The following is a 26219-nucleotide window of genomic DNA, read 5'->3' as shown; positions in this document are numbered from 1 at the left end:
GTTTTGAGGGGTTAGACTTAGATCTTGGATATTCTATTTTTAATTTTTTTTTTACCGAATATTAACCATAAGAAAGAAAAAAAAATCAATCTAAAAGAATACAAAATAAATTAACCATATTAACTGTCAAAACAAATGAATTATCATTGTTTCATGAGCAACATATGAGTAATCCTTTTACTCGAAACATCACATAGAACTTTGAAGGTTTCAGCAGCCAAGAAGTTGAAGCAGATACGTTGTGGTTCATTCAAAGACGAGTACTCAAAAAGAGCTCAAGATTTATTTAGTATATATTCATACAAATTTTTGGTTGTTAATTTTAAAATGTCTGATGTTCGAGATAGGGTGAGAGCAACTTGATATTCTTCTCTTTACCGTTTTGTTAACCACAAAATAATGCATACAATTAGTATGCAATCAGTGAAATATAATGTAACCTCTTACACAGATGAAACAAGTTTTAAGCTTCCTCCTGCACTTGCAAGTTGCAACATTTTCCCACGTCTTTTATCAATGAAGATTATACTTCAAAAATTGATTAAATTTAGAAGGCGGATCTAAACAAAATGATGAATGACCTTTCTTGCATATCCCCTTAACAGAGCATATATAAAAGTACAAGTATTAAACAAAGATAGTTTAAAATAACCGCAAATCTCTTGGGCATACAAAATAGAATGCATAATTGTCTCCAAAAGAACACATAATGTCAAACATCCATAAAGTGATTCCCAAAACTTGAGCTACTTTCATGACTTGCCGAGGAGGTCATCCACTTCATTGTTGACCACTAAATAATGCTTTGCTAATTATTCCCGTTGCCTCAATATATCGGTCCACGCACCTAGAGATGCAACTGCTTTCACCCCCACTGAGGCTTGAACTAGGTTTTGTGATACACTTGTCAAAACACTTTCCTCTCACTGTCTGCAAAATAAATGGCAATTAGAATGTAAGTGCAATTTGCAGAAAATAAGACACACCAAACATATTCAGTATTCAATCCCATGACATTACTTAGGACTTATCCCCAGTATCACACCACAAAAGAATGAAAGGATCTTACTATACTTTACCCTTGACTAAGATGCTTCATTTTCTGATAATTAGAAAGAATTTAAAATTCCAAGGGGATGGGACAAACCTCTAAAGCAATTGGAGAGACTTTTTCATATATTTGAAAGCAATAATATATCACTAGTAATTCATGTTCAAGAAACAAATCAATGGCAAAGTGTAATAACTACGTCTCTTTCTATATGGCAAAAGAACCATCATCAATCTCCATTGACATAGACAAGTTTTTACACAATCTACATTGACAGTAGCAACAAGTAAACTATTCCTATATCATCGAAAACGAAAAGAACTACCACAGATTAGAATGTCTCATCACCTTAAGACTACTATGCACCTTTTAAATGGGGTAAGAATAAAAACTAAACTGAACTAATAACTTAAAGCTTCAAGATTATAGTTTTTAATCCACAACTACAATTGTGGCTGCAATATTTAAGGTTTTAGAGGTTTCTACAACCAAATTGCAAACACAATTGCAGTCGAAATTGAATTTATTCACAATATTCCACAATCCCAAGGATAAAATTGCTGCCTAGAGTTAAGAAAGCAACAGAATCGGGCAATCACTTGCAAATACAAGGTAGAACTGTCTTTAAAAGATTAAAATGGATCCAATCTTTCAATGGAATACCTCTCATTAGCTTTTTATAACAAAATTGTCCTTCTATCAAGGTTAACAACACAACCATAGTTACAACCTCCAACCCCAATACTAAGAAAACAGAAAAAATCAAATTTACATTTTACTTTTATTTATTGAATGTAGTTCTAATAGAAACTATAGTAAGTTTCAACAAACTTCTCAAAGAACACTTATGATTATGGAGAAAAAAACTGCCCCGAGACAAAACCTTCACATATAAGGTAAAACCAGCTTTGATTCTGACATTTAGGCCCCCATTTGGATGAACAACTTCTTTTCAGCTTATAGCACAAGCACTTACATTGATAAACACTTATATATAATCTATTTATCTAGCAAAAGATAAAATGAAGTAAAATTACGTTTGCATAAGCTATAAGCTGTTTTCATAAACTACTTTCGAGAACTTACAAAAAATAAGCTGAAATCCTTATAAACATGTCATAAACTGTTTTCAAAAGTTCTCCCAAACAACTTATGTCTGTAGATACTAGATAAACTCAAATAAACCAATTCAAACAGGCCCTTACTTAATCCTCAATTCAAATTAAACTCAACAAACAGAAATACAGAAATTATGCAGTAACTAATTTGACTAATTCACTATTTTGACTGTCACGGTCTCTAACCAATTTAATAAGTTCAATTATCATATAATATTGAGTGAATTAAAAAAAAATATAGCAATAAAAGAAAAAGATGAGATACCTCAAGAAATTGTTGAGCATACTCCATAGCAAGTTGGGATTTCAACTGGTCTTTGAGATCTTGTGGGGACAATTGGGAAGACGGTCGACTAGGTGGAGATGAGAAAGAATCCATTGTTGAAATCGAAAATCACTTTATCGCTTCTCTGCGTCTAGAATTTTCTTCTTTGAGTTTGCGTTTGTGTTAATGGTTTCTGAGAGAGATAGATATAAAACCCTAGCGATTTGTGATTTTCTTTTTGGACACGCTATGCCTTAAACCCTAATTACCCAAAATGTCCAGCCCATCCCATGTGTTTTTTTTTTTTTTTTTTTTTATTTAAAAAAAAGGACCTAATTTGACCTCTTATAATTTTCGCACGACTAAATTTAGTCTCAGACAAAAAATAATACCTAAACTAATTTATAAAAAATTTATACCTAATAATACCTAAGTAAAATTAGTATTTCCCTTCCGCTGTATAAAATATGCAAGGTCCGGAGTTCAAATCCCGGCCACTACCAAAAAAAACAAAAAATTCCCTTCCGCTGCGGAACCAAAAGAAAGTGGAGAAAATAATATATCACAAAAAAAACTGTATCTTGTTTGGAGAGACAAGTTTGTTTCCAATTTGAAAGAGTCAATAGCTAGTTTAATCTTCACTATGTCGAAGACTAAATTGGACTCTGATAAAATTGTTAGGGACTAAATTAAATCTTCACTTTATTTTTATAATACTTTTCTTTTTTGAGGGGATGTAAATACTTTTCTCAATAGTAGAAATATATTGATAGATATATTCATAAAAATTCATGTGAAATATTTAAATTAAGTAATTCTTTTTTACAAAAATATATAAAAAAAAAGGTTAAATTAAAAACTATTAGAAAATTATTTTATGGCTGACAAAATTGTACATTAAAACAAACAAAACATACATGTCTTATAATGAATTTAAAATTAGTTTATTTAATAAATATTATTTCAATGATAAATTTTAAATATTAAGTTGCGTCTAATGTTAATTAAAAAAATTGAATATTGGTTATAGAGATCGGGAGAGAAAATCTCTAATATCAGATTAAAGAAAAGAAGTTTTCATATCAAAATAAATTAATATTTTTTCTTTAATATGATATTCAAGAAATGAATCTTCTCGCTATTGTTTTGATTTTCATGCTAATAGCTACATTTCTTTGTCTAACTTTAGTTGTCCCATAAGTTGTCCCAAAAATGAATGTTTAAATAACATACATAATTTGTTTAATGTGACTAATTGAGTCTCTTCTCTGTCATTACCATCATCTACAAAAATATACATTTTATTTCATATTGATCAAGGGACAACATTAACTATTTACGCATTGAATTGAATCATCTTAATATCCACTTAATTTTTACAGCCTTGTCTCACCTTTGTACCTTCATCTTTTATAAGATATGTATATGTAAAGTATCTTACAAGTTACAATAATCCACGTGTATAAATCTAATAAAAAAACTGATGTTTTTTTTTAAATTATTACGATACTTCTTCAATACGTATCCGTAAGTATCCAGTGTATCAATATCAAATAGGGAACACAGATTCTCCATTTTTAAGTATCGAAGCATCATACACCAAAGAAGGTCGTTAGGCTAAAAAAATGAAATGGTTGGCAATTTCAAATACTATGCATTGACCTGCTTATTATTGATTTCTTATTTTAGCTATGTTGGGAATTGGCACACACCAGCTATCTTTTATTTTTTTTGGTTACAATCATTTTAGCTATCTGCTTTGTTGTATTTTATTTCCTTGTTGAGGAATTCTGTGTATTTTTCTTTATTGATTTGGTTCTGAATGATTCATTGGGTATGAGAAATAAAATCTAGATAAAAAAATAAAAATAAAAAACGAAAACTGAACCAAACCAATCACAAAATAAAAAATTTGCTAACATAGTAACAAATATAATCCACTTTTTTTTTTTTACAAGAACAAATACAATTGACTTTGTCAAAAAAAAAAAAAAAACATAATTTGTTCCAGAAATATGTCACCATTACAGCGGGAAATTTTTAGACAAAAAATCCTCTTGTTGAGAAAAGCAATCACTTTTCACATTGATATAATTAGTCCATCCATTCCATACATCTATTCCAGAAAACTGTTGCCAATACAACAAGATATATATACACAATACGTCCTCTTGTCGAGAAAAGCACTCTCTTTTACCATTGATATAGCTAATCCATCTATTCAGTGCTTTATCTCAACTGTATCTGATTTATTGCCAAGATTACATTTGCTCGCAAGGCCTGTTCATTCCACCTACTAGAATGGTATAATTTTCACTGGTAGACCTCAAAAACAAATCATTACGTGAATCCATCTCATTTCATGACTTCACCTTCATATGATGTTCTTCAATTCCTCAAACTTTTGAATGATTGCATACTGTTGTTTTTCTTTGTATACTTCTATCAATGCCTGTATTGCGTTGGATATCATTACATTCTTTCGATCTGCAACAGATTTATCTTGAACATCAACCATGCCCCCAACGGATGAACATAGTCTCCTGAGCCAATCTTCAAGGATGGATGCTTTCTTTACATAAATCAAATAGAACAAAAATTAAGTCAAGAGAAAATTTCATCAAAAGCTATTTAAACAACCCAGAAAATCCAAAGTTCTTCATACAATCAGGATAATCACGAGACACTAAAATTGCAAATGCATTGGTAGCATAATATTAATACCAAGGCAGTCAATAAAGATAAAGTGACAAAAATCAGGTTCTTTTCCCCCTCAACAATACATAAAAGATGAGATGTAAGCTCGGCGGTAAAAGTTTGACCTTGTAACTCAAAGGGATGAAGTTCAAATCACTTCAAAAACAGTTGTAAAATGTTATTAATGTCACTTTATTAAATAATAATTTCCTCTTTCCCATTTTTCTATTTTAGAAAATGACACAAGTGCTTTATCCTTATGTAGAGAACACCATTCCTCTTTATCCTAATTGTAAAAAAAATGACACTAGTTATTAAACATTCATAGCCTGTAGTATAAGATTAAATTGGAACACTACATCAAATAAAAACATATAGTTCAATAACAAATAAACAAAACTACTATATTTACACCATGTCTTTCTACCAATTTGTTGTCACAAAGGTAGCTTTTAGAAACCTCTACTGAGACTTAATTTATTCAACCAAATTTGCCAGAGATAGCTTCCATAACCGATCTTCCCATTGAAAACCAAATTTATTATCTGTGATGTGATGCCCATACTAACTTCAGCATATCATCACTTCATAAATTGAAGACAATAATCACTGATAAAGACTTCGCTGTTCTTGAGTTTTGCATATCCCTTTCAAATAAAATACTTACCTTCACTAGAAAATCTTTCAACAATTGATCATTTGTACTTGATGTAAAGCGTAGAACGTGTAACATGGTCAAGGTAAGCTGCAATGAAAATGAGCAATTCAATTAAGTAACAACGATAAAGGAAAAACAAATCGACAGAACAATGTCATAACTCCATAATTCAAAACCATACATAAAAGAAGAAGATTGCTATGCACGTTCACTCAAATTTACACTTTTAAACTCTAGTTTTCAAAACAAGATATACGTCCAAAACAGGAAGATTTCTTTTCAAAATTATAATAGCTTAATAGAAATGGTGGAGTTTCACAACACAGTACATAGGCCAGAATAAAAATTACTGATTAATCTAAGGCAAGTATGACCTGTTTTTGTAATGAAACCCTATACTTGAAATTTGAAGGCCCAGAAATTGGATCCTGGTCTATATTCTCCATTATATGCTCTATGGATTGCACAATGTCTGGGAAGGATCGTCCATAATCTGCTAAAACACGCGAGAACAAGTTATATTCAAATAACGGCTTTGGATTTAAACTTCTTTGAATGATGAATAAGTAATAAGAACCAGATACAATAAGGAAAAGCAGGTAGCAGAATGTTGGTCAAAATTATGGTTTATGTACCATAGACTATGTATATTATACTGTATTATATTGCACTATAGTCCATTTCATATGCATAATATGGCAAGGCCTAATAATATAAGAAATGGCGCAAGGCATGATAAAATTTTGATGATAAATATTTGGTATGACGTTGATAAATATTTGATAAGAAAATACGCTACCTTGCACTGACAAAGGCACAGCCAATGCTGCAGCAGCTTGTATCCTGATCTTAAAATTTGATGAATTATGTAATAGCTGCAGAAGAATGCCAAACACGACCGGAGCCCTGCAAACATCGTTCCATTACCATAGTTTTTTTTGATGATGTAGAGTTTTAGTCTTTTAGGTATAGAAGGAGGAAAAAGACAACTTGCGAATCATAAAATTATATAGATTTGATATCAATGATATATTGTACATTGTTACAGAAGACAGATCACTAATCCTTATCCTTATTGATACTAATACTGATACTGAACTCTTGGTTTTAATATATAAGTGAACAAATCATAATATGTAATTTTACATGGAAAGCGGTTCTAAGAGAGTCTAAGATACTCTAACATACTAATGATGTGGTGATATATTTTTTCATATACTCACTTTCAAGCTAAAGCTCAATAAGATTGATAATAATCTATGAAGCACGGATACGGACACGGACACCGGACACGACACGGACACTGACACGCCGACACAGCTAATAATTTGAAAAAATCACATAATTCAGTGTAATTACAAGTGTCGGTGTCGTGTCGGTGTCCGACACGACACGTGTCCGACACCGGGACACGCCTAATCCGAGGAGTGTCCGTGCTTCATAGATAATAATAAAACCTTAGGAAATTACCAAACAATATAATTTTAGATCAAACTTACAAGACCAAAGAGGTCAGAACTTAGAGCTATAGCACAGGGAATATGTGAGCTATTGTGGATGAAAATTGTGCTTAATGGCATAATGATAAAGTATGAGAACTGGATGAAGTTATTTTGTGACAATAAATCAGCTCTTAGTATTGCGCATAATCTTGTTCAGCATGACAGGACAAAACACATTGAGATAGACTGGCACTTCATCAAAGAAAAACTGAATAGCAGATTGATAACAACTACCCACATCCTTTTAGGCACCAATTAGCAGATGTGTTAACAAAATCCCTGTCAACAGAACGATTCAGCCAACTTATATGCGAGCAGGGAATGATATCCATTCACTAGCCTGAGGAGGATTGTTGTAAGTTAATATGTAATTATTTGATTTTTTTTTATTTTTTTTTGTATTAGGCCCATTATTCAGAGCTTGTATATATATATATTGCGATTAGTGTTTGTACACTCCACTCAATTAATAATATTCATAATATTTTTCTCCATATAGAGCAGAAGCTGGATAGAAGACTGTGATATGGCTACTGCTAATTGTGAGCTTATTATACATAAAATGAAAGACAGTTCACTAACTGCTTGTAACAGAATTGCACAGCTGGCAGAACTAACTGCTGAACTGTCGTAACAGGTATTAGCTAGTATAAACATGCTTAATGTTCTTCCCACTCAAATGGAAAAAGAAACATGTTCTAACTCATGTACTCGATCACTGGGAATCAATGGCGGTGAAAAAGGCAGCACTAGGCATAATATAAGTACTCCCATGGGGAGACATAGTAATGAAGCACAGAAAAAGGAGGTGGTTAAAGGGAATGAGTAATGACAAGAGAAATATGATTGCCGCAGGAGGCTGAAAATACTCTCATGTGTTGGTGCATGGAGAGGACAAGCAGGTTGCATGTAGGGGTGCATGCAGAGTTAGGTTTTGTACACTGTAGCATTCTCGGAGGGAGTTGGGATCCTCTCCATTTCCTAAATAAAATGGAGGTGTCCATTACTATGGTTTTAAAGCAAATAAATGATATAAATGCACACATTCTAAAATTGGAGACATTAATTGAACATTTATACACCAAAACTTTGGTAATGGAATAAAGGAGGGGATAAAAAATGGAAGATCTTGGCTTTCTCTGAGGATAGGTCAGTAGGCAGCTTCCAGGGCCAATCCAAGACTGCCTACAGGATAATCTCACTGCAAAAGTTTACTGCTGACAGTGGAGGACAGAGCTAGAAAAGTTTCCAAAGAGTGGAGGACAGTGCTGAATAAGGAAGCCACTAGTAATGGAGGCACAACTGTGAGGACATGGGGAAAAAAGAAAATATTCCTTTAAACTACAGATATCATGGTAAGCGAGCAGAGTGTAAGGGACTGGACTTGTGTAACAAACAATTAAACTGATTCATATATATGATTGGTACATGAGCGCAGTCCTGCTAACACTACTACAAATACTTCATTGATGCTACAAATTAAAATATCTAATATCTAGGATAAGAATAAAGATATGCAATGCGTGCGAGAAGCATATGTTGAGAAATAAAATTAAAATTTAATTCTAAGTTCTAACATACCAATCCATGTCCTGCAGCCTTAATGTCTCATTCAAGAATAGGTTTCCTAGAGCATGACAAACATTCCACTGGACCTGTGAAACAGAGATTCAAGATTCAAGATTCAAGGGAAAAATTTACAAGATTTAGAAATAAAAATTATTTTAAACAATCAAATTAAAATAAGATAATCTTGGTACCTTAACATTCCCTGTAGTAATGCAGGAAATAAATGCCTGAACTATTTTTTCCAGCCTATGAAAATCTTCAAGGGAATCAAATAGGCAACGCCGTTGACACGCCATTGGATTCTCACTAGCGAGAGGGGTCTCGGTCCTTTGGTCAAGGCTGTGCACAGACATTTCCCGAGATCTTGACGTTGAACAATTGAAGATTTGTGAAATATACCCAAGAGCCCTCACAGCATTAGATTTAACCTAGTAATGAGATACGAGAATTAATAAAACAAGAATCAAAAGAAACTTCGTTAAAAGAAGTCAAATACTCAGTATAAGATTTACCTAATAGACCCATTCAAACAAAATAATTCATTAGCATAAAAGATATGAATAGAGGAAACGAGAAAAAGGAATAAACCTACCTTATCCCCATCCTCTGTAAGACGCAAAGCACATTCGCTCAATGATACAATAAACTGGGGGTTGGAGTTTGAATCTGCAAAAAAATATTCATGATATAAGAAAATAAAAAACGAAGAAATCTAAAATGAAGTTTTGCCACCAAATGGTTGACTATTCAACCATAGACATCAAATTCAGCTCACCCATCTGTCCAAAGTGAAGAACTCTAACACAGTGACGAATGGCATCACATATATTTGCCAATGCCCATGAAGCCGTTATCCTCACCTGATGTAAGAAAATCTCTAAATTTCAGCACACATACATTGATGTATGTAACATGTAACAATGTGTGGAGTAAATAAATTTAAGCAGATCTTACTGAGATTAGGGCATCTCGAGTATTTATCTCAACAGCATGAATAAACTTGTCAAGTACCTCTGCACTAAAGATAGGATTGAACTTTTTAGTTTTACTCTGATTAATCTGATACAAAAGGTTCAAAAAGATTTCATGAAATTGTATATTGAGACTGCTACAAGTTTTAGTGTAACCTCTGACACACTTGTGGAAAACATGAAATGACACCAATGGCTCGACAGGCAGCAGACCTCACTGATGATGCATTATCATGTACAGCAGCACGGACCTACAAAATATTTGCAAGAATTGATGTTAGTTAACTCGCTATAATACTACACGGCATTGGGCAGGTTATGTATCATACTTACTAAAGAAGACAAAATGAAGTCCTGCTTCTCCTTTGTGAAAGAGATGAACACAGACGAAGTCATGCCCGCAAAACATGTAACAGACGCAGCCCTCACCTTCCAGGAAAAATAGAAAAAGGAACACATTAAGTAAAAACAAACTAGCTATGCATTTGGATTCAGTCATACTATAATTTTTCCAATAAATTAGCAAAATAACTGTAAAAGTTATACTATAGATATGTGTGAATGATTGTGTGTCAAATGAGACCACACTGAGAGTTTATATATAATCGAATGAGTTGTACAGAATAAGGTAATGTAATGAATACAATAAATACCGGATCAATACTAATTGATACTAAAAGCATCTCCAATGAGAGGTATCTAAGTGGGTTTCATATAAGGATGAACCTGTTCCTTATTTTTTTTCTTTCCATTGGAGGATCTTGCATGGCAAAGTGGGTAGCATAAAAATTGTAAAAGTAGCTTAAATAAGGCATGGTATCATCAATTATGTTTGGTTGCATAATAAGGTATCATAAGATCATTACTATAAGGTACCTTAAATTTTACCAGTGTACCAAAATGTGTATGAGTTGCATAAGCATGACGTAGCATTGTAGGGTCCGCTCATTAGTAGGATATGAAACTCAAAGTTCCTTAAAAAAATACCATTGGAGATGCTCTAATTGATTCTTAACACTCCCCCTACGGCTAAGCTATGCTTTAAGTTGTTCCAACAAAACATTATGTGCTCTCAAACACATTGAACAATTCAATAATTTCCCAAGTTAAAGAAAAACATTTATCCAAATGGCTCACCACTTTTATCTCAATCAAAATACATCAATGTAGTAAATATGTTATCGTGTGTGTAGTTATTAGGTGTGCATTTGGTAATCACTAGTAAAGTAACCATTGCATTCAGTCGTTTAATCTAGCCCGTTTAGTATAGCGTAGTCTATATAAGCAGACTAGTTTCTTGGACTTTATTCACAATTGAAATATAATCAGAAATATTTAACATGTTATCAGAGCTTCCGTAATTTGGGCATGTCAGTCAAGTGATTAGACATATCAATAATCTGCTCTTATTGCCACATGATTAGTCACCACTTTCTCTATTGGTCACAGACCCTTTGAAAATGGACATGAAACCACAGACTCGTATTGGAGCTACGATCTGACAACACAGGACCTATGGCCGATTCTGAATGCTGTGCCCCGCTTGTGGAACACACCAGGCCAGAACCAAATTAGAAAAATAAATCCTTTATGCAACACAAACAGATACTACATATGAGGCAAGACCAGGACAAAATCAGACACATGTAATAGAAAAGCTCACTCACACCAGAACCCCCAAATAACACCAACATCATGATCCTGCAGCTACTCCATCCAAGGCATGAAGAACAAGAAACAAGGGACGAGAAACAGTGAGCCAGGGGTTTTGAGCAAAACCAAGGATTAAGATTCAGAAGCTATAATGTTAAAAGGCAAGACAGAACAAATTTCTTAAAGCCGTGACTTAATTAAGTTGGGATCTCTATTCATACAAGCATGAAGAGTTCATTCTTGTGTAGTACAGACTAAAACATCCTCAAGTTCCAACATCTACTAACAGTGCGTGAATTTACTTTGTTGCCACATGCAAAGTCATCCAAGTTAGCAATGATGTAACATATGTTTTCATACAAGCATGAAGAGTTCATTCTTGTGTAGTACAGACTAAAACATCCTCAAGTTCCAACATCTACTAACAGTGCGTGAATTTACTTTGTTGCCACATGCAAAGTCATCCAAGTTAGCAATGATGTAACATATGTTATATTAGAAAAACCAAAAAAAAAAAAAATAGTTGTAACATATCTTAAATAAGCTAGCCATGCAAGTTAGGAAATGATTCAATTATTCAGAATAAAAAATAATAATAATATGAAACTAAAGAAATGAAAATTTGTACCATTGCCAAAGAGTGACACAAGATAAGAGGCATATGCTTCTCCATTGCCTCACACCACTGCGTAATTCCAGATTCACATTCTTCAGAGTTGACTACTTCATGATCTCTGCACTCTAGTTCATAAGATGGAGCAGATGACACTTTCTTCATCCTAATGCAATCGGATGTAAAAGGATCCACCATTTTATCATCTGAAAGATCCTCCGTTCCTTGAAATCCAGACACAGCCCGAAGACACTCGTCTAGAACCTTAAAAATTCACATAAATTTTATCACAGCACAAAAAAAAAAAATATAGAAATGTCAAAACACTGAAATGACATCACATATATTAATTATTAACCAATGATGTGCGGATGTATCTATAAATAACAGGGAAAAAAGTCCAAACAAAGAAACATTTTGAAGCACGAAAAAGAACATCAACACATTGATGAATCATCACGCCACATAAACAGCATAGTTGATAGAAAGGCCAATTATGGTTGTACAGTCTGAGTATCCTGTAAATGAAGCAATTAGGGTTGACGGAAAGGCCAATTATGGTTGTATAGTATGAGTATCCTGTAAATGAAGTGATTAGGGTTGGCGGAAAGCCGCTGTAATTGTGGTCCGTCCCTAGCCGCCTTAATTGCGGCAACGTTAAGATTCCTTCATTGCGGCCTCTAGCTTCTTCACTGTGTTGGGTGTCATGGGCATGTTCAGTCCCAAGTCGCCTAAAAATAAGACTTAAGTAGTGTTTATAAGGCATGGGCAGTCTTGAAATGGGATTCTATATGAACTACTCATTTTCAAATGATATCTATGGTGTCCACAAATATTCATTTAAATTCAAAATTTTCTGATAGTTTATTACATAACAATTGTCAATTCAATCCTCAAATACTTTTTTTAGTCTCATCGAGATAGTTCAAATATTATCATTTAGGCTTTGTTGGGGAGTTTGGAGGGGAGGGGAAGGAAAGACTTTGGGGGGAGAGAAATATAGGGCTCTGTTGTTAATAGCGGCCGCTCCCGCCGCAATCGCGGCGCGGAGCAGCAAAAAACAGTCTACCGCGTCAGAGCGCTACCGAGTCGCGCGTTAGGGAAAAGCGGGTCAATAGCAGGTTTCGCGGCCGCTATCCGGTGGAGCGGGGTGGACCGATAGCGGGTCAAGGCACCGCTTTTTCGGGTCAAAGCACAAAACAAGGAAAAGAGAGCAAAACGACTGTGTTTTCAACCCATTTCAGCCATGTGACCCGTTTTTGACCCATGCGACCCGGTTCGTGCCTTTCATACTGGGAATAATAAAAGCTCATTATTGGTTATAAAAGTTAAAATAAATGCTTATTTATGATTTCGTTGACCCATATTGCTTGCTGAAAAGTCACATAATGAATGTGCCAGATAATTGCTTACTATTCTTAATACTCCCTCCGGTCTTATTTATAAGATAAAATTGGGTCAACAAAACTCAATGTATCTAGACTGAATTTTTAACCAAATACATTACTTTTTGTTGACTCAAGTTTCTCTTATAAAGAGGATCGGAGGGAGTATTATTTTAATGTTTTTAATGCTTTTTTTGGTTACAATGTTTTTAATGCTTTTCTTTACCAAGAATTTTATTCTTAACGGTAATTTCCTAACTATACTCTCTTTTTTAAATGATTTGCTTGTCTTTAGCCTTAATAATTTTTTTAAGGAAGCCTTAATGATTCTTATGTTTGATGTTCTTTAAAAAAAAATCGTATATTTAATATATTACTTCATATTTTTGATAGTTATTTTTCTGACAAATTATTTTAATAGTTAATACTATTGGTTATTAATTATTTTTCTTAATTTTAATATTATTTTATTTCAAATTATGAATACTTCATAAATTTTGAGTAATATTTAAGGTATTTTAGTATATTTTTTGTATAGTATGGTATTTTAATATTAAATATATTAGTGTCCGCGTTATGAAGTAGTGCCCGCTACGCGCCCGCATACCGCGCCGCGTCAATTTTTGGGGTGGCCGCGCCGCTTTTCCGCTTTGACAACAGAGATATAGGGGAAAATTGAGAAATATTTCACATTTTTTGAAAGAGTATTTTTTTAGAGAGTGATAAATTAATGCTTATGATTAATATATTTTTAATTTTAAGAATATTATAACAACATAGATTAAATTTGAAGAATTCATATAAACCCTCCCAAACCCCTCAAAACCCTCCTCCAATACAAATTTTTAGTTCCCCCAAATGAGGAGGGTTTTATATTTTGAAGAAAAATAAGCCCCCCAAAGCCCTTCCAATGTCCTCTATTTCTTCCACTTACTCCTTCCTTTTTTTCCAAGCCTTTCCTTCCCTTCCCCTCCAAACTCGCAAACAAAGCCTTGGTAAAATCACTATCACTTGTATCATACTATCATATGTGCTAGTTATAATACTAGAACTCTAGCTTCACTATTTGTGACCTAGTTATTATATCAGAACTCTTGCTCTTACTACTGTTTCTGACTTTACCACAAATGTAACTATTAAAGCCACCGTCCTTGTATTTGTCATTATCATCCAAAATGTAACTATCACTAAAGATTTGGGAATGAAGATAACTCTCGATGCAACAAGCCATGTGTTAGGACCCAATCTGTGAAGGTGTTTAATTAATTAGTAAGGTGTCTAAGTAATAGGAATATTATATTAGTAATATCCAACAAAGATTCTCTGATAATATCGTTTTAGAAAAGATATTCTTCAATAATATCTCCTTAGTAATAGCAATATTTCATTTGTAATATATAACAAAGATATTCTCTGAATAATATCTTCTTAGTAAAGATATTATTTAATAATATCTCCTTAGTAGTATATAAGAATATGGTATAGGGTTTGAGAGGCTTGGATGGAATAACTTTCTGTTAGTGCGAGAGTAGGATTTCTCTGTGTGTTGTGTTGGTGCTTTGCTCTGGTAGTAGTTAGAGAAACCCTCTACTACTACTACTACTACTACTACTGTTCTATTATCAATAAAATACTACTATTTATCCATTGTTATCTCTTATTTTCGTTATTGTTTCTTTAGTTGATTTTGAGGTTCGCATCACCATGGTATATAGCACTCTTAGATAGGAATACAAAGACACAAATCAACTTCCATGTATATAACACGTGCGATTTCTGCACTCTAATAGAATAGATTACTTAGTATACACCATTTAACCTAACAAACATAATACACCATTTAACCTAACCATTTAACCTAACAAACGCAAAGGGGAATGAAAGGATGTTTCAGGAATGATTAAGTCATTACCTTAATAGCAGTGATAAGAACTTTTTCGTTAATACATGCAGTTGTACTCCCAACATGTTCACTTGACTGCTTTGAAGGAACTTCAGGACACACAATACTAAGAAAACTATATACAGTTGCAGAAACTAGTTCCCAACATGCAGTCACTATGCTAGGATAATTGTGGGATACAGCTTTAAGTGCCTGAAAAAGATTAACCCGAACAAATCAATAAACTGCCATGACACTTTCACTAACTACTGAATAAACTACAGGTAAAGCATATCAACCGATGACTGCTACTTTTATGTTTGAACACAATTGCTAGTGAAAATTACCAGGACAAAATGACAAAGGCAAGTGACCAATTTAGTTACGCTAACCTTATACTTCAATTTTGCAGTAAGCCATCAAATTTCAGTAACCTTAACCATATAGAAAAGAGACTTCTATAAAACAGATGACAGTTGCAATATTTTCAATGCAGTGTAACATCTTATACGACTTAAATTGTCATTTAGACATATGCCTTGAAAAGCATGAGAATGGTATTGAATGCATAAGAAACTGGCCGACTTGTAACTTGTAAGACAACAAAATTCCTTTAACTAAGTACACAGTCCCTATTACAGTTGATAACAAATATAGAACTCGTAAATTCAAAATGATTTTCCAACAAAATGAGAAGAAGTACACAACAGTGAGAGGAAAAAAAAGGCTTAATTACACTTTGTGCTCACTGCTCATGTATCATGATCATGCAATTCAAGTCCCCATAATCCAATTGCACCCTTGGATCCCTCAACTTTAACCCCCCAATTTACAATTAGATCAGTATGTCGGTATTCCGTTCATTTGCAAATTAAAACTGTTTACATGGCATTTAAGTGGTCTTTTTTGCTTATATGGCAATGGTCGTTTTTGCTTATATGGCATATAGGGAGGGGCTGATGTGGCTGTAACATGGCTTGAGGGACATGAACCACAAAATTGAGATATGAAAAAAGTGTAACTACATCTAATTAAAAAGATGGACTTAGAATTTGGACCCATGTCACGTGGTATGAACCCATGTCCCATGAGTTTGACACGCATGTACCACTAGGCTAACCATCTCCATTGTTATACTATTTGTGAATAATTTTATATAATCATTCTGATCCACAGCTGGTTATTACATATAAGTACACACACACACACACACACACACACATATGGGGTTGCTAATTTACATCCACTTAAAAATTAGAGAGTGTATGTTAGCATTTTAAACTAGTTAAGGTGTAATTTTGTAGCTTTCATCATTCAATAATTATTTTAAAACACAAACATCAAGTATCACAATTGTGCAATTTGGGTCTTGCAACGTCAAATCCATGGTAATTGTGTTTCACCCAAATATTATTTTTATCTGCATATATAAATATATCGGCCTTTTTTATTTTTAAAAACACATAAAATTGGAGATGATTAGACTAGTGTACATGTGTGTCTAAAACCCATGAGACATGGTTCAAACCATGGGATTCCACCTTTTAAATTTGATGTACTTGCAATTTTGGTTTCTCATGTATCACAATTGTGTGATTTGGATCTTGCAACGTCAAATCCATGGTAGCATCTCCTCAAGTGTGTCACGTCAAGGAAAGCCTAAAAAGGACTATATAAAGGCCACATAATCATTTTCCGTTAGTAAATGGACAAAAGACTAACAAAGGACCTAGTTGCCAATGGAGGAAAAGTTGAGTGACTCGATGGGTGCAATTGGGACTTGAGAGACTCAAATCGCACAATCACAATACCTAGAAAGCTAAAAGTGCAACTAAGCTAGAACAAAATATCACGAGACACAAAGGTTACAATGTCAACACTCAATATTTGTTCAACAGTCAGAAATTATGTTCTCTTTTAACAGCCTCTTTAGCTTAACTCTTAACAGATTTGCTACTGACCATCTAACAGTTTTTAATACACGAACACTCTGCAACTATGTCAACACATACAGAGACACCTTAACAAAACAGACTGTGCATTACACTCAGCAACCTATGGCAAAATATGTTCTCTAGCAAGATTACCTGAAGAGCTTCAAGGCAAATGCCTGGACAACTTCCTTGCGATGAATATTCAAATAACAAAAAAAGAACACCCGACTTCTTTCCATTCTCAAGATAACCTGAAGGAAAACCAACAATTGCAGACATGAAGCCAAACCAACAGAACCAAAATCAAACCAGTATTGTCGTGAAAATGTGAAATAACAGTGCAATTAGATCAAAGTATCAAACACTATAACCATAAGTACACATGCAAGCCTAATAGCAGTGAGACTAAACATAATACCCCAACAAACTGCAAAAAAAACACCATGACCTCATTATCCAAATCCCCCACAATCTCGTATCACAGCCAAAACATACTTCCCACTTACCTGCCTTTTTCATCATTAGTACAACATTAACCCAATTAAAAGAGCACAAAAACTATCATTTGCTATTCGTTCGCTATTAATCAGGTATGTGACTAATGTATCTATCTTGGTCAAAATGACTGAAACATTCAAATGAAACAGTGTACACAAACAAGAATTATGTGAAAAAAAAAATAAGAATGAATGAATCTTCATAAGAAATATTCACAATCTAGAGCAATTGTTGATCTCAGAATTTAGACTATTTCTTTAATTTCAAATGATAACTTCTGCAATTACTTTTAACCTCAAGGTACTATAAAAGATACCTGAAGAAATCTCGTCATAGAGCATCTTCCTTACTTGAGCAGAGGATGGTGAGGTAGACAGAGCTAATGTCAAACAACCAACCGCAGCATCCTGCTAACATGGGTCATGTTATACAGATATTACTAGCACAGAAGGACAACATTATTTTGGTCAATCATAGAACTAACCAGCAGATTATTCTGGTCACTTTTGTACCGAAATCCTCCTGCAATCCTTGTTCTAAGAGAAGTAATAACAGTGGGCAACAAATTCGGTGGCATTCTTGAATATCTGGCAAACACAATTATTTTAGTGCAGATACTAATTAATTTTCCACGAGCATGCTAAAAGACTGAAAATCTAGTGTCAACTGTCAACAGCAAAGATAGCATAATTAACCAGATTACATTCAGAATTAGTATAGCAAGTCCCAAAACTAACTCCTACAAATTAGGAAGCATAATCAACGCTATTAAATATTTTGCATATATTAAGCATAATCAACATCAATATTTGTAATTAATTATTTTTCTCTATTCCCTGTAATTATTGAATGCTTACCTTACTTCCTATATTTTTCACTAAGTACTCCTAACACTAAAACTTCTACAAGTAATCATCATCTTGCTTTTTGTGCACGCTGAAAATACTATTCATATAAGGAATGATCTGTCTGACACTAATCAAAGAAATTGTGACATAAAGGCAGTAAGAAATAAAATCATTAATAGCTGGCTTATCTGTATAATTTCAAGATAGTTTGCTCAAACTTCATGGCTTTAGATTATGTGAGTAATACTTTTTGTAAGATTTACATTTATTGGAAACAGAGAATAGAGAGAATTGAGATTTTGGAAGAATCTTTGAAATTGTATAAAATGAATTGAATGATACAGAGATTGTGCACTTGCTCTATATAGGGAAGTGCTCAGTGGATGTCAATGGGGATTTGTCAGTGTGGATCCCGGCTGGAAATTCCCCTTTCGGGGCTCCAAAGTCAAGAAATTTCCGCCTGCGGAGACAGGGTGAGGGATGGGGAGGAATGTTTCCCCGTCAGCACTTCGGGCAGGGATCGAGGAAGTACTGCCCCGCGGATTCCCCGACTAAAATACTACAATACCCTTTATTTTAAGTATGGTTTTAATTTTATATCTTGGTTTTTTTATAAAAAAATAAATAAATAAATAACTGAAAATATATAACATTAGAATGGTTTTAAAAATAACTAAAAATATATAAAGTTTCAAAAATACATGGTTTTTGGTCAATTTATTGTGGGGTGGAGAGATTTGATGGGGATCCTTGGGGACAGGGATGGGGAAAATAATCCCCCCGTGGTGGGGATCAGGGACGATGAACAGATTGAGGCATGGGGCGGGGAACGGGGAAGTATCCACCTCCCCTGCTCCTCCCCATTGACATCCCTACTTGTCATTGTAACTAACTCAAAATTAGTTATAGTGATGTCGCATACAGCTGTGCAAAGAAACTAAGAGCTAGAAAATGATCCATGCTTACAAGAACATTAACTGACTAAGTTCCTAACTCTAATAAAATTAATCAAGTAACTATGTCAATATGTCATATATAAGGGAAAACTTTTTTCACTCTTTTTCCTGCTACTAATTTCCTCACATAGCTTACTTTTTATAACATGATTCTGAACTTCCCTCACAATCTACTACATGAACAAGTGATTGAAATGATTAGATATAAACATTAATCTTAATTTTATGCTGTTCGCCATATATTCAATGGTACATCTCTTAATTATCTTTTTAGACTTCTTATTTGCAATTGCCGAATTTTCATCCCCAGGCTTCATTTTTAATTGTTTCAACATTCAGTAGTAGGCTCCCACTTGCAAAATGGCAACAACATTGAGCATTGAAGGCAGCACTATCCAATACACTTATACGATTCCAACTGTAACAGAACTAGAGCATTATGAGATGAAAATAAAATAAAAACGATGGTGCTGGAAGCAAAGATACATACGGTGTGTTTAAAATCAAAAGCCTGATAATTTTGAACAACGATGCCAGCAATTTACCATGAGCTTCATGCTGTATTAAGTAAAGAATGCCTGCAATAGAGAAAAAAATGGAAGAAGTGTGAAAATCAAGTAAACTATGGAAAATGAAGAGTCAATATATAATATTTAAAGAAAACAGTAGTATAATAAAAAAAAACATTGTTTGAGCAATTACATAGTTCAACAAGATACTTTTACTGCAGATGTTTTAGCTACCTCTATGAATTTCCAGTAAAATTTGCCCAAGGGAGCTTGAAAGTGCAGTAAAAGATCCAACTTTGATAGACTCTTTGTATTCTGCAACTTGCAGGAAATTGGAAGAAGGACCGTCTAACATGGCCACTAGTGTTGATGCAGATGCCATGCGTACCTATAGATAGCACAAACAACCTTTTCTTAGTAGGGAATACAACAGACCCATTACAAATGTTTATTTTAGAAAGAAAGAAAAAGTATGAGCTTCAGAGAAGTGGGTTGTGTATCTATGAAAAAAGATACAAGATAAAAGTAGAAACTGAAGCACTGATAGAAAGCAATGTACAAATTCAATAACTGTACCAAGCAAAAGCTACCTGCAACATATGTAAAAGAATAACTGTAACTAACCGAAGGTAGTTCAGTTAGTTACAGAAGCAGAAGCTTCCAAACATGATACAAAGCAAATGTAAAACAAAAATCTAGAGTTAAACCTAAGCATAATAAAGCTGCTAGTAACAGTATATTATAATAAGAAAAATAAAAAAGATACAACAACTAAATTTCAAAATAGAAACTGTGTTGGGAAACCACAAATATTCAAGGTGAAATGTACAACAAAGGCAAGACAGCTACACAGAAATATCAACAGAAGACATTACCTTCAAACAGGGATCAAATAGCAGGCAAGTCATTAAAGTTGCATCACGCGTCCTATTAATATGCAAATAAAACAATTATATAGTCATAAAACAACAAAACAGAGACAAATGGCGCGAGAAACATGATAGTAGAAGTTTGAATACGTAAAAGCTAGAAGAATGCTCAGGCCAATACCTTGGTTGTAGTGCATCACTGGTTGGCAAAAGCAAGGACCATTGCATGGAGAAAGATTTATAATCAACTTGACAAAGATCCTTCACACCCAGCATAATAACAACGATAGTAAGTAAATAAATAAGAAACCGAGAACTAACTAAATAATAAGAAACCGGGAACCAACATAGCTTTTCCCTTCAATGATGGTATTCAAGGTGGAAAATTGATGAGGATCTATCTCAGTGTCATCAACGGGGGGACTTAAATTAAATAATACAAATAATTGAAGAATATCTATCCTATCTTTTTTAATCTTGAGGCAGGAAAGGGTTGGAAGGTATGCAGGTATAATATCAGTTTTCTTACCTAATAAGAGAATAGTTGAAAATCTTGGGGGGAAATATTTACCTCGTTTACCCAAAAATGACTATACTTAATTCCTGCTGTCATTGTCTTCTTTAATTTTAAAATTGATTGTTTTCTAACATCTTATAGAGGATCTATTTCTGTCCGTTTTTAACATGATTTAATTTTGATAAACAATAACAATACTCTCTCCATAATAAGAATTTATAAGTTCAACAAGAAGGAACACAGACTAACTTTAGATCAAGGTAAGTGAAATGTTTGAAAGTTTAGGATTCTAATGTTAAGAGCACTATTGAGCTAGGCTTGAACTATTAGCACTAAATTTGACTTGAATTAGATAAGAATATTGGCGTAAGTGTTTTATCACATCACGCCAATGCAGTTATTAAGACTCATTATTTCAGTGACAGAACATGTTCAAATTCACCCGAGACATACTAGAAGTCTAGAACGTCCGTTTATATTGGTAGCTGTGAGGTGTATGGTTATTCTGAGAGGATTGGATGTGAGGTGTATGACATAGCATCTTCACATTCACCACATACATACTAGAAGTCTATAGCGTCCAGTTATTTTGGTATTTGTGAGGTGTATCCGTGTATGGTTATTCCGAGTGGATTGGCTGTGACGTGTATGGTTACTAAGAGTGAATTGATCATTAATATAGCATGCTTCATACAGGTACTATCTTTCAACTTCTACTCTTGCGGTGTAAGGCTGCTCGTTACTTATTTGTAATATTTGCATTACAGTTCTTACGGTTACTTTCAGTTATTTAGTTAGAACTTCAACTTTTCAGTTGTAACTAATCTATGTATCTACCTCTACTGCTTTTTCCTCTGATATAAATACCAGGGGTATCAGAAGAGACTGGCAGAACGAAAATACTCTTTATTTCTTAGAGAATCTATCTTCGAAAACTCTCTCTCTTTCTGCTTATTATTTTACCTAATAGACATGATGTTCTGTACATTGAATTAATATCAAGAATTTGAGATATTCTTTGGCGGAAATATGGTGTCGTGAAAAGTTAGAAGCACAATGCACGCAGTGGCAAGATTGAATCCACAATTAAAACAGTGAGATATGACACAAATTACTTTTGACATAATATTGGGTATTATAAACTAGTATTTAAATCAAGTTTCTATTCAGATTGCCTCAAATATAGAATTTCATGATTGATAGGTCTGTTGGTTAAGAAACTTAGTTAGCCAGCTAGGCTGAGGTAGAAGGCATATTGTCTATAAATAAGAAGTGTTTATTGAAAGGGAGATCGGTCCTTTTTGTGATAATTAGCATATTGATTTTCCCAATTCTTGGAAAAAATGACTTTTAAAATCTTAACTAAATATTAAATGTAAATTTTGGGCAAAGCTAACAGCAACTTTAATATTAGGATACATGTTCTCGTGAAAGTACATCAGAAGGGTGAGAGGACAGCAAATTTGGAATTTACCTGTACACAAATTATAGCAGCAACTCTAACCCTAGAGTTCTGCCCCTTGGCACTCTCTTTAGCTGATCCATCTCCATCACTAAAATCTGAATCTGAAGATGTAACATTCATAATAGAAGATTCACTATCAGAGATGTATTGAGAATGTGCAGCTCTATTGGGCTTCACATTTGAGCAGTCCCTTTTTCGCAAGTGTGGAGGCCTATATACACTACGGTCTGACTTGTTCAAGTGCTCTCTGTGTGCCTTAGGACTTACATTATTAAGATCCTTCTTTGAATGGCCAACTAGCAAAGTACTTGGGGTTCTACCAGAAAGTCCATAATTTAAGAACATTCTCAACACGGCAACAAAAACTGACACCTTGTAAAAAGATCCAAGGGCCACAATGGTTAGGGGAAAAAGTCAAGCACATTAATTTGTTCTTTGGATTAAAATAAAAATGTCTTCCTTACATGATCAGATACTGAACATTTAGGAACATTAAGGATCAGATGCAGACAGCTCAGGAAAGATTCATAAAACCTGCAGAAAAGATGTGTCGGCAACTTGTGATTGATGACATATAGCCAAAGCATGAATCTCAATTCTCAATGATTTTTATCATTGGCTTCTACTAAGATATTCCAACAAACAGGTTACCTGGACATTGCAATATCTTCCACAACTGGGGATTTTAATGCCATGACATCCATTGTTTTTCTAACCACCTATTTCAGAAGAAACCAGTTAAAACATTTTGCTGGAATTAATGTACAAATTTTATAAGAAAATAAAAGGGTGAAGTATTATATACCTCGAGCATTGATCTCCAGGTATCAACCGGCAAAGACGACCCAGCTCTTGAGATTGCTTCACTGAGCATCTCAAAAGCTACTGTCTGTAGCTCACTTGAACTACTTTCTGTGGAAAAACTCATATCAATCGCAGCTGGTCTTTCTTTGTATACTGAATGAGGCAACCAAAACGACACACCTTGAGAGCTAACAATAACATCCAGTAGAAATTTGACTAGTATACTATCTTCAGACTGCAACCATCTTCGATGTGATATAGTAATGATACATCTGGACAGGGAGCAGATATTGTATCAGGTAAATTTGAAGTGCCAACAAAAGGTTGAAAGGCGTTAATCAAAAAAAAGTAAAACATTTAGTAGATTAACATTCGAGTTTAATTGGTATGCATTTTCGGTGTAAACAAGTTTTACACATACATCTAATCAGTTCTCACCGCATAAATTTTTTAGGAGGTGTTTTAGGAACTAATATTTACACATGCATCTAATCAGTTCTCACCGCAACAAAAATTTAGAAGGTATTTTAGGAACTAATATATTATTTGATAAATTATCAATGTGAGTTTGAGTTGTTATCTCATGGATTCGCTGCTATAAATAACTGCAGCTTGTATTAGTGCATTTTGGTCTAAGTCGGTTTGTTAGAAAAGTGTGACATTAGCTCTAGCAGTTATAACTGCCTAAGAGCTTGATAGCTTGAGGTGCAAGTTTGTTAGCTTTGGGTACAGGTTTAGCTCCGGCTGAGTGTACCATAAGCAACCTATATATTCTGTAATATACAGCGAAACTTCTTTAAGAAAAGACTCAAAATGGAATATATGAAATTCCCAATTTACTCTCTCTATTTTCCAATTAAGTATTAGTTTAAAAAACCTAAAGAAAAACGAAAACCATAAAAAAGGACTAGAGTTTCTTTCTTTAAGTTTCACCCAAGGTGCCTTGCACTCTTCAGTTTTGGGTAAATTCCTCACCCAAATGACGTATGTTTAAAACATCAGTGCAGCAAAACAACCTACATTATGAATAAACCCTCCCACTTATGGTTCAAAACAACCAATTAATAGAACAATTTCATACTAAATAAACGAAATTACTGAAGTTCAGAATTTAAATCTCATTTCTACTAGCCCCCCAACAGCAAACATAGTTATACAATTACACATACAGCTAATGTAAAATTGAGGCAAGTATCAATTCATTTCATGAGTGTTAAATAACCTAATAGCATGCAAGCATTCAACAGCAGCACCAGTAGCATATTTTGAGAGAAACCGATCCAGCAACTTCCGAAAACAACCAAGAACACTACTAAAAGAGGATCCGTTTATCTCGAACTTTACATGCCGACATATATCATGAATCTGCAATAATCCAGATCAATTAGTAAAATCGTTAATAAATCCTAATGTAAAAAAACATTAATTAAGTCAGAATTTTATTACCAAACGTGATGTTTGAGTATAGATATGAACACAATCTTCTTCATCTGAAGAACTAGATGCAACCAATTCCATCATAAACAAAATATCCGATAAAACCTTACAGAAAAAATTCAAACAAAAATCAGAGAAAAAATTTCAACAAAAAAATAAAGATGAAAAAGCGATTAACAATCGAAGGCATTGATACCTCGTGAGAAGGAAGTTCTGGTGCGGCGGAAAGAAGAGTATGAGAATGAGAGAAAATGAGATTGTGAAGCATTTGAGAAGTGGAATTGCGAGGAGGATTCGTTAGGGATTCATCTCTCAGTGTCAAAAACGCGGTTCTCCACGATCTGATCAACGGCGTCGGTGCAATTGCGCCACCGAATCCCGTTCCCGCCATTGAATCGTGAACACGGAAATTTCAGTTTCTATTGATTGTTCATCACTCGCGCGCTTTCGATGGGATCGTGGAAATCAATTCAGCAATAACTGCGAGCTTTTGCACTACGAAGATGATAAAGAAGAAGGACGAACTCCATTTTAGTTCCGGTTAAATCTTTAAATTTTTAAGAAAACTGCTAAATGCACCCCCTCGTCTCGCTCTGGTTACAACACCTGTTGAACTATACTTCAAAATTTAGTTTAACTAGGTTTTACGCAAAATCTATTCGATAAACTCAATTCAACATAAATAATTACTTGATCATAAACTCAATTTTTCGCAAAATCTATTCGATAAACTCAATTCAACATAAATAATTACTTGATCATAAACTCAATTTAAGATAAATACTTACTTGATTACAAAACTAAATGTAAATGTACACTCAACTGATGTGTCATGTATGTCTTGTGAAAATTCAACTACATGTACTTTAACTCATGTAGCATGTATGCCTTGTAAATTTTGAGTTTTTAGATTTAAGTAAACTCACCGTTTAAATATGTTAATACATGTAGTGAGGAAGTTTATGGTTAGATAATGAATTTAGAAAAATAAATACAAACTTTATCCCATTCGTGAGAT

General features: G+C 33.8%; 2 protein-coding genes across 5 annotated transcripts; both read right to left on the bottom strand.

The window, feature by feature from the left end:
- Nucleotides 1-561: 561 nt before the first annotated feature.
- Nucleotides 562-2687, bottom strand: TIM13 (translocase of the inner mitochondrial membrane 13). The gene is made up of 2 exons (XM_085754269.1): nucleotides 2435-2687; nucleotides 562-930 (listed from the first exon to the last, which is right to left on the bottom strand). The coding sequence occupies exons 1-2, from the start codon at nucleotides 2546-2548 to the stop codon at nucleotides 781-783; spliced, it is 264 nt and encodes an 87-aa protein (XP_085610395.1). The 5' UTR covers nucleotides 2549-2687; the 3' UTR covers nucleotides 562-780.
- A 1643-nt stretch (nucleotides 2688-4330) lies between these two features.
- LOC146940571 (ARM repeat superfamily protein) lies at nucleotides 4331-25722 on the bottom strand. 4 transcript variants are annotated; one of them, XM_085754267.1, is made up of 27 exons: nucleotides 25398-25722; nucleotides 25211-25306; nucleotides 24987-25129; nucleotides 23766-24036; nucleotides 23612-23679; nucleotides 23425-23494; nucleotides 22970-23332; nucleotides 21160-21239; nucleotides 20985-21036; nucleotides 20344-20497; nucleotides 20091-20178; nucleotides 18281-18383; nucleotides 18113-18203; nucleotides 17452-17549; nucleotides 15395-15577; nucleotides 12113-12361; nucleotides 10165-10260; nucleotides 9988-10082; nucleotides 9815-9878; nucleotides 9636-9720; nucleotides 9453-9526; nucleotides 9052-9288; nucleotides 8873-8946; nucleotides 6589-6695; nucleotides 6164-6282; nucleotides 5799-5876; nucleotides 4331-5676 (listed from the first exon to the last, which is right to left on the bottom strand). In XM_085754267.1, exons 1-27 carry the CDS (start codon nucleotides 25590-25592, stop codon nucleotides 5584-5586), a joined length of 3426 nt encoding a protein of 1141 aa, XP_085610393.1. In that variant the 5' UTR covers nucleotides 25593-25722; the 3' UTR covers nucleotides 4331-5583. The 4 variants fall into 4 exon arrangements, with proteins under 4 accessions (XP_085610393.1, XP_085610391.1, XP_085610392.1 ...); XM_085754265.1 differs by having other exon boundaries at nucleotides 4331-5006; XM_085754266.1 differs by having other exon boundaries at nucleotides 4331-5002.
- Nucleotides 25723-26219: the final 497 nt, after the last annotated feature.

Source organism: Medicago sativa, chromosome 3 (genome assembly GCF_051527215.1).
Source record: "Medicago sativa cultivar Bolivia chromosome 3, Bolivia_mono, whole genome shotgun sequence".
Lineage (NCBI taxonomy): Eukaryota > Viridiplantae > Streptophyta > Magnoliopsida > Fabales > Fabaceae > Medicago > Medicago sativa.
This window is presented reverse-complemented; position numbering and strand designations above follow the sequence as displayed.